This window comes from Quercus suber, unplaced genomic scaffold (assembly GCF_002906115.3).
Source record: "Quercus suber isolate HL8 unplaced genomic scaffold, Cork oak 2.0 scaffold_21, whole genome shotgun sequence".
In the NCBI taxonomy this organism is placed as follows: Eukaryota; Viridiplantae; Streptophyta; class Magnoliopsida; order Fagales; family Fagaceae; genus Quercus; species Quercus suber.
The window spans coordinates 589,699-599,835 of NW_027069486.1; the positions used below are offsets into that span (position 1 = coordinate 589,699).

The 10,137-nt window shown below is 32.6% G+C and overlaps 1 protein-coding gene across 1 annotated transcript; it reads left to right on the forward strand.

The window, feature by feature from the left end:
• The first annotated feature begins 4,707 nt into the window (after nucleotides 1-4,707).
• Nucleotides 4,708-9,815, forward strand: LOC112016746 (uncharacterized). The gene is made up of 5 exons (XM_065763785.1): nucleotides 4,708-4,851; nucleotides 4,952-5,019; nucleotides 7,272-7,362; nucleotides 9,010-9,185; nucleotides 9,288-9,815. Exons 4-5 carry the CDS (start codon nucleotides 9,054-9,056, stop codon nucleotides 9,633-9,635), a joined length of 480 nt encoding a protein of 159 aa, XP_065619857.1. The 5' UTR covers nucleotides 4,708-4,851; nucleotides 4,952-5,019; nucleotides 7,272-7,362; nucleotides 9,010-9,053; the 3' UTR covers nucleotides 9,636-9,815.
• Nucleotides 9,816-10,137: the final 322 nt, after the last annotated feature.

Sequence of the window (10,137 nt, forward strand, 5' to 3'; positions counted from 1 at the left end):
ATGGGAATACTTATTATCCATCCGCATAAGGACCATAATTTCATTTCGAATCATGTTGAAAAATCTAAAACAATAAACCAATATTTTCTGGACTTCTTTTCCATTTGTTAGCAGGAGTATGATTTACTTCCAATACTTTTTTAAATAGAGTTTCCTTTTATTTTAATAAGAAAGTGATATATTACTCACTAGCTAAATAAAATGTGAAGATTAAAACTCACTAACATTTGTAATTATGCATTTTAAAAAAAATATATCTTCAATTTAAAAAGTACTAAAAGTAAACCAATATTTGTTATCAATATCTGTTACCGGCCATTTTAATAGACACAAATAAAACAAGAGGTGGCCCAAATTGAAGCCTCTCAGTATAATGGGTCAGGCAATTACTCTTGCCTTTCTTTTTCTCCATGTGGCCCAAGCCTACATTGAAAGTCAATGAAAAATCTGGGGAGATGTAGTTTGGACTTCGTTGGGTAAAGGAGGGTTTCAAGCTTTTCTTTCATCTATTTTTGGACAGAAGGGGGAAGCTTGCAAATCGATTCGGAGCACTTACAAGACCCATGAACTCATGGATACTGCATTTTGCATAAGCCACGAATACGCATAATACAATTTAACACTTTTTTCAAAAGCTCAATCTAGATAAATGTTACGTCTACAGTATTTTTACAACAAATTTTACCATTTAAAATTTATATTGAAATTGTTGTAAAAATGTGATGGATATCACATTTCTCTTTCTTCTTCTTCTTCTTCTTCTTCTTTTTTTTTTTTTTTTTTTTTTTTTTTTTTTTTTTTTTTTGTCTAAACCATTAATGTCAACTAATATGATCCCACAAATTTAGTTGCATTAGGATGTCGATACTTTTAAAGAAATCACATAATAAATAAATTTTTTGTCTTGTGTTTAAAATTTTACTGTACATTATTTTGTAAAAAAAAAAAAAGGTTGTGATATGCTTAGCATTATTATAAACTACCGTAGAGTAACGTGTATTGATGGCTTGATGCATTAAATGTCACATAATCAATACTCGACAGAACCCCCCAGCGCGTCCCCACCCACCCCCCCCAAACTCAATTAAAAAACGAAAAAGTAAATAAATTTGTGTTTCTATTGGTTCAAAGTTCTAATATCTTGCCATTGTAAGTGTGAAAGTTGTTATGTGATTGTGTGTGATGACTGAATAACAAGCGGAAGCTATAGCATTACTGCTGATTAACTTTCTGCTTACATTCTATGACTATTAGTGGGTCTTATATATATAGGACATTTACATGACAGAAATTCCATCATAGCAACGAGATAGTGATAAACTTAAGCTATCCTTAAACAAAGAGATAAGATAACACCTATTCTAAACCAATGCTCCGTATGACAATTCAAAACAGAGGATAATTATTCCATAATAAAACCTATAAACTAAAACTCCTAATAGAACATGCTTGTGGCAGTTTTAATCCTTTGTAACTGCTGCCAACTTTGAATTTGTCCCACTCAATACCATATCAGCACGTAATAGTTTATGTGAATCGGCCTATCGGCCTAACAGCCTACATTCACACTGATAAAGCCATTGATGGTTACATATTAATATTAAGTACTTATGTTACAATAAGCCTAATCTAGGGTTTATATACTAGAGAATATATGACTAACCCTAGGCTAATCATAGACTAACCTAAGTTCAATATGCTTGTTCTACAAGTACATGGGCCTACAATATATCTAACAACCCATCTCAAACTAAAGGTGAAAAATTAAGTTTGAAAGGTCTTGAATGTATAGCTTGGTGTGGCACCTATGCTGCTCGATTGACATGGTAAGATCTTGTGTCGCTGACATGGTACTAATGACAAAGTTGACATCTTGTTTGCATGGTAGAATTGCTGAGGCAGATAGGATCATGTGTCAATACCTTGCATAGAATTACACCACTTAAAAGACAAGTTATATGTGAACAACTTGTAACACTATTGTGTTTGTTTTTGTTTTGTATTTTTGTAGAAAAATTTTATTTGAGATGCGTGAAACTCAAAGTATGTGAAGGCTAGTGGTCAACTCAGTTGAGGAGATCTTGGAGTTGTTGCTGTTGTGATGAGTGTACGTGATGATCCTGTGGGTTTGTTGATGACGACTTGGCCAAAATCAAATTTTGGCTTTGATACCATGTGAAAGTTGTTGTATGATTGTGTTTGATGATTGAATGATGAGCGAAAGCATGAAAGAAAGAGCACATACAAAAGTTTATGTAGGGTATATATATTATATTAAGCATTTGTGTTACAATAAACCTAATGTAGGGTATATATACTAGAGAATATATGATTAACCCTAGGTTAACCATAAACTAACCTAAGGTTAATATGCTTGTTCTATAAATACATGGGCCTACAATTGGTTTGAGTCACTTGAGCCATAATATATCTAACAATAAGGAACAAAAATTCAGTCCGGCTATTCAACTTCTCACATATTTTTCATATTTCTCACAATTAGTAATGTTAATTACATAAATTTCATATTTCTCACATATTTTTCCTAGCTATGAACATGATAAGTTGCAGTTTGAGTAACGTATTTAACTTTTACATGGCTCATTACCTTCTTTTTTTTTCTTTTTTCTTTTTTTTAAGACTTGGTTTGGATCCAATTTTTTTAGTGTATTGCATATGTTGTGATGGTGACATGTGGCCAAAAGTAGGCACATGTTATTATCACAGTGAATCTATTGCACTTGAGCACTGTATCCAATCTTTGCATATTTGTTAAGAATAATCACAATATGTTACTTCAAGAGTTATGAAAGAAATTATAAAAACTTTTGTACCTCTACCCTTATTTGTTTGAAAAAATTTATAAAAAAGTTTGTACCTCCACGCTTATCTAATCTATATTCTATATATTACTAAAAGCTGAAGCATGGCATTTATTGCTGTTGAGCTCTTGTTGCGCCACGTCATTCGCCACATAATTATTATTTATTATTTATTCTTATTTTTTTTACCAAATATATATATATAAATAGATTACTGACTTTACATATTTATATTTGTTAGTTTTAACATCTATATATATATATAATATAATTTTTTTTTTCTTTTTTATTTCCAATTTTCCTATAATTTTTTTACATTCACTTATTTTTTAAATATTTACACTTTTTTCAACATTTCTTCTTTTCTTACCTACTTTAATATTGTTATTCATATTTCCCTTCATCTTCCTTTATTTGTCTCTTCTTATCATTTCCCTCTTACTATAAATTTGTCACTCTTTTCCATTCTTTGCATAATTTTCTCTCATAATAAGGTTCTCTCTCTCTCTCTCTCTCTCTCTCTCAATGTTTTGGTGGATTTTTATTTTTTATTGCATCTCCGCTTTAGGTGGATAAATTTTTGTGTTTTTAAGAACTCTAATTTTGATTGATACGATTTAGTTTTGTGTTTTAAGTTATTATTATTATTATTATTTTTCTCTTTGATTCTTAAATTTTATCCGATTACATTATAAAAAGTTAAAGATAGTGGATAAAAATAAAATTGTATTCCATTACATAGCATAATTTGGATAATTTAGTGTTTATTGTTATATCTTTTAATTTTTCTTATTTTTTTCTTCTCTTCTATTTTAATCAATATTGAAATTCAACCACATCCTCCTCATCATTAAATTATTTATATTTTCTCTCTCATTTTGTTTTAAAAAAACAAAAAAATGTAATAATTTACTTAAATTCAAATAAAAGAAAATTGTGCTCATCAAATTGTACTCATTTTTTTTAACATTTACACTTTCTCCAAATTTTCTCCTTCTCTTTACCTTTTCATCTCCCCAAACATTCTACCTTGATATCACTCTTCCCATTTTCTTTTATCTTCCTTTATTTTGTTTCTTTTTATTATCATCCTCTTAGTATAAATTTGTCATTCACTCTTCCATTCTTTACATAATTTTCTCTCATAAAAATGTGGTTATTTCCTACTCTTTCTCCCTCAATTTTTTGGTGGATTTTTATTTTTATTTTTCTTGCATCTCTATTTTAGCTTGATAAAGTTTTGTATTCTCTAGAACTCTATTTTGGTTGATGAGATTTAGTTTTGTGTTTCAAGTTTTTTTTTTTTTTTAATGATTTTGATTGTTAAATATTATCATATTGCATTATAAATAATTTAAAAAAAGTATATAAGAATGTACTATTATTATATTGCATAGAATTATTTGGATAAATTAGTGTTTATTGTTATGTATTTTATTTTTATTTTTTTTCTCATATCATTTTATTTAACATTTAAATTCAGCCACATCCCCCATATATATCATTAAATTATTTAGAGGCTGTTTGGCAAATTTTTTTTGGTCACTCAATTTTCGTCACTCAATTTTCATCACTCATCACTCATCACTCATCACTCATCACTCATCACTCATTTTTCATCACTCATTACTCATCACTCTAATTTAATACCCGTTTGGCTTATCAGAACAATAGCATAACTCAAACTTTTTCATCACTGTTCATGGGCCCCAGCTCTGTCACATACCCAGATGGTTCTGTTTTGTTACCCGCGCCTTGGTACTCATCCCCATCCCAGCTTCTCTTTTCTCATTTCCCATTTCCCCTTTCCCCTTCAGCCCGGTCACTCTCCCAAAGCAGGAAAACCAAACACACAAAAACTAGTCAAGCTCCCTCGCCTCGTGAGGACCGTCGCCAGTGAAGAACACCCATCTCTCCGACGTGTACGATGGCGCCATCTCCTCCGTCGTGACCCAGCGGCGCCGACGAGCACCCAAAACAGTACCCATTTCCCGATTTTGTCACGGCCGGTCTCCTCCGACCCAGGAAGGTGCTACCTCGACAGTCCTGTACTCTCTCACTTTGTTTATTTAGCTGATTTGTGTGTTTTGCATTTGGATTTTGTGAGAGACATTTTCTGGGTTTTGCAGGTGGGTTCTTCGAAGTTCATCTCGCCGAGGTCTTAGAAGAATCCCTAGGCAGATTTCACCTCAGGCATGTAAATAAATCAACATTTTTTTTTTGTTCCTTTGCTGCTTCAATATCTCTGAATACATGAATTGTGTTCGTAGAATGCACTTGTGACCTGAATTTCAATGTTTTCTTATTGTGACCTAAATTAACCGTGTTTTCTTATTGTGATTATGTGAATAAGTTATATGTGTTTGTTATAATGTTGATTTGGTAAATCCTTTTGAGAATGCCGACGACTAGATTTAGTAATATGTGTTTTGTTTTGTTATTCTCCGACTTGTGATTTTTGATTTAGTAAAGCAAATGTTCAAGTTTCTCCAAAAGTTTGATTTTCTTTTTAGACTAGACCAATACCATTATGTGATTTTTCTTGGCTTCTTCAAATTTACGAGCCTCCTCCACCTTCCACTGATGAAGCTCTTTAGCCTGACAGCCATTGACAAAATTATGTTAATTGCTTCAAGGCTAGGATTTTTGTGTACTATGCCTATTTCTTTTTCTCCTTTCTAACAAATGGTAACTGCCTGAGCTATAATCATTTATCAGTGAACCTCGGAAACCTATGGTGTCTAGTATGCTACAGTGGACTAACAAATTGGATTTTTATATTTTTTATTTTTGGTTGGCTGGCTTGTAATTGGAATGTGTCAATGTAAGATTGAGGTACAGTGGCAAGTGCAGAAAACTAATTTTTAAATATAAATTTTGAGGAAAGGTCTGTGATGACTTTAAAGTCAGTGGTCAAAATCTCTAACAAACTCCAGAACTGGAAGGCCAAGCTTTTAACCAGGCTGGTAAGCTAACTCTAATTAAATATGTGCTTAATTCCATCCCCTTTACCTCTTGTCTTGTTTCGAAACTCTTGATAGGAAAATCTGTGAATTATGGCAGCAAAAGGAAAACTTATTATTTTCGTCAGTTGATAGTTGTCTGTTGGGTGGCACTGATATCATCCCTGCAACAACATGTTCAGGTTATTATAATTCAAAAAAATTACATATGTGTGTGTGTGTGTATTTGAGTTGTGATGGGAGGGTCTCTTCAGCTAAATTTTCAGTCCATTTACATAATCATACTGCTGCATGTAGGGCTCTAGCCTTGTTTGCATGAGTGTTTTCTACATTTAAGAATAGCTTTTGTAATTAGATTTTTGTTATGGTCCCACAGAATTGGCCTTAAAGAGTGTATTTTTTCTCCTATGCTTTCAACAACATTGCAGTTTGTATTTGCAGCATTTTCTCCATTAAGCTAATTGGATAGGTTTCCTTGCTCTTTATATTTTACTATACTTTGATTTAGAGAAGTGTGCAAAGTAAAGTACTGCTCTAATAATTTGTAACTTTAGGAAGTTTGTGAAGGAATAGTTTCCACTCCTCCCAGATGTAGTCCTCTTCTACAATGGGCGGCTGTATCTTTTGTTGAATCTGAAGTTGCTGCCTTAGTGAACTTGAGTTGTGTTTTCTAGAGTCATTTAAGAGACACAATCCCTTTCCCTCGGACGCCTGGTTCAGCTGAATTTTAATGGTGAAGTTATGCATTTTTTTTTGTTCTCTTATTGTAGTCAACCACAGCATAATTTTTTTACCTGTCCTGCTCCTTATCTCCTTAAGTAAATTCAATTTGAATCACCTTCTCTGTGTAACACTTATGTGCATCAAAACTAAAACTATATAGGAAGGCCTACCAAAAACCAGGGGGAAAAAAAAAAGAAGAAGAAGAAGAAGATTTAAGCCTGGTTTGTTGCTTTCCTTGAAGCAAGAAGCATAACCTTTATGTAAAGAATTAAAATCTGTAAATGATCCATGTTGAAAAACAAAGCTTTTGACCTCCTAGAGAAAAAGAAATTTTAGATACCATTTTGGTTATACTTTCTTAATATTTGTATTTATGCTTTTCTATGGAATCCTTGATCTTTCTCATAGAGACCAGAGGGTTTGATTGATCTTTTGTACTTCTGTATAGTTATTTGACCGAAGTTCTGTTGATTTATTATTTTATTGCTTACCGGCCTTTTGTTACTGTCGTGTGTTTTGATTTATTATTTTATTGCTCAATCCAATGTGGTTTATAGTAGATGCTTTTGGTTTTTTCTAATATATTAAACCCGCGTTTACTCTTGTATGCATTTCACAACCTTTATGAAATACAATTTACATTTCTCATTTTTTGAAGCAAAAATAACATTTTCACTTCTCCACTTCCTCAACTACTGTACAATTTCCCCTGCCTTGTCTCATTTCTTTTCCCTCACATATTTGATCTTTCATTGGACAACAGAAATGGGAATATCCCAGTTTTGATCACTCTCTCTCTATAGGACCAACCTATACAATTTGGACTGTAACCTTGATCTGTACAGAGGATATAGGTAAGATTCACTAACTGAACTATGCTTCTTGTTTTTGTTTTTTGTTTTTTTGTTTTTAGTTTATATATAATTTGATCAGACTTGTAGCATTTACAATTTGAAGCTCTAAATTTACTTACCCAAAATAGAAAAAAGGAAACTATGAACTGTTAGTGTTATTTGTTTTGGCACCCACATCCACATGATTCAACAGATTGTTGGAAACTTAGGTGTGAGCAATGCTGGGGTTCTCTAATCTCTACTTTAATTGTGTTTGTATATACGGAAGTTCTTATGGAGCTCCTGTATAGGCCCTATAAGCTACTATTTCCATGCTTGGATATTTGCTCTCTGCCTGTTTTTATAACTTGCCTCTATGAATATGTAGGCATAATTCTGAGTTGCTTTAAAATGTGATAAAAAGAAAAGTGTATAGGCCATAACCATGTCTAGAAAGTGAGGAAACTTGTATTAAAAATAGATTCTTTAAAAAAAAAATGATGATGCATAAAAATCTAAAAAAAATATGCCAATATGCATATATATTGCATTGTCTTTAAGTTCCACCCTTAATTAGTTCCTACATCTGACTTCATCAATTTTATATTTAGGATCCTTATCTGCTTATCCAAACACTTGGCAGTTTTTTTTCACTATTTAAGATCAATAACACAAGGTTGGCATCGATATACAATAATAATCATATAAGCATGCCAAATGTCAACTTTAAAATAGACATTGTCACAAAGGTTCTTAAACATTTATGCAAGAATTGATATTTCTTTCTACAGTGACTGAAATACAATCAACAAAAAAGAGAAAGCCTACTCTGCCAGTAATTATTATTTTGGCTAGAACCTTACATGTCTTACCTCACATTGATGGGACAAACAAAGGGAACTTTTAAATCTCTACATCAGTTAGGAAAATCCTATGTAAAGCAATTGATATTTCAGTTGTTGAATGACCAAACAACCCAACTCAACAAATGTTTAACTTAATGCCAAGTGTAGAAGCTTTATCTGAAAGTGAAACTACTAGGTACAGATGCCTCACCTGATTTTACTAAGACTTTTAACATTATTTTCACTTCCCAGCAAAATAGGTTGGTCTTTTGTTAATTCACTTGAAGCCATCTAAGCAGATAAGTATTTAACTTCACGATTATCAGTTTCTCATTAACTTAGATCATTTCAAAATCAGAGATAAAACCACGGTAGAAATCCAATGACTTTCCAGTAACCTTGTTGTAGAGGAAGTAGGAGAGCAATTCTTGGTCACTGGGGTCAAATTTGAAACCAAGTATCTTTGACCGAGGACTAGGACTGAAACCCATCTTTGTCCTGCAGAAAACATATATAAGAACATATACAATCACTATCGGTCAAAATGCTTCAACATACAGGTATATATAAATCATGTCATGCAGTAGTTGCCCATTACATCTTTGAGTCATGTATGAGCTCTATATATAAGCGAATGTCCGATCACACATAATTAGGAAGAGATACTAAAGGACAATCAATGACATGAGGGCTTCAATTCTTTCAGTCCATTATAACTAAAAGTGCTACACTTTAGCTGACCTATACATATGGCCTATACACTGTTACCTGTTAAACAATTTGACATTTTAGTTTATTTAATATGGTCTGACTGTAATCACAGAGCTAACTAGAATTCACTTTCTTGGAAAAAGAAAAGCCATAACCATGTCTTCTGCCACTACTTATGAGTCCACCTCTTCCGGCCATATGTGCGACATGGATCGGTGTGTGGAAAGGACCTCTTTGTCTATCCGTAATTTCGGTAGGAGGTTCTATGGATGTCAGCAGTGGGCGCCGGTTAGTTTCTATCTTCAATTTTATTGTCATTACATATTCGACTTGTCATTTGTTTACTATCTCAATTGACCATCTTATATATGTCTTCAATGTTGTATGCAGGACTCTGATCAGGCATGTAAGTTCTTTAGATGGTTGGACAAGAATACATGCCCACGTGGCCGTGCAACGGCACCACTTGTCCACGAAAGGTTTGCAAGATATAAGGCCGACGCCGTAGCTGCAAGAAATGAAAGAGATGAGGCTTATGCAAGGGAAGCAGAAGCATGGGAGCTCCTAAGGAAAGCAAAGCGCAAGGGTGAAAAAAGTAATCTCAAACTCCAGATTGCTGAAGCCAAGGTCTATAAGTATAGGGTAGCTTTATTTTTGTCTTGTACTGTACTTGGGGTTTATTTTGTGTTCTCTAATGTTTTGGGGGGTCATTGCCATACGCAACTGCGTCTGCCATGAACCATTGACGGTCACGTGTATAATGTACATTACACTTCGCATGCCCTGTTTTGAGTTCTTAAATATTTTGCAGAATGAGAATTGTGTTTGTTAAGTGTTTGCTGTACAGGGAGGTGTTATGTATAGTAATGAACGTTCCTTGAACAATATTTTTCAATCTATTATTATTCGTTTTATGCATTCTTTTATATTCAATAATGAATACTTCTCCATCAGTACATATTTTTTGCACGTATTCTATTAAAAAAAAAATTTATATTTGGCCCCTTCAGTGTATAAGATAATAAGGTGTCTTTATCAATAAATAAATAAAAAGAAAAAGATGTCTTCATACATTTTCATTTTTAATAAATTTTGTTTCGTTATTTTTTAATTATATGTTTTTATCATATTTTTACTTACTTGGAAGTTTTTTAACTTTTTTTTCCAGCGTATGACCAATATTTTTTTATCTCCCCATAGAATTATTTGAACCTTTCCACGTTTTGACAATTTTTAATTT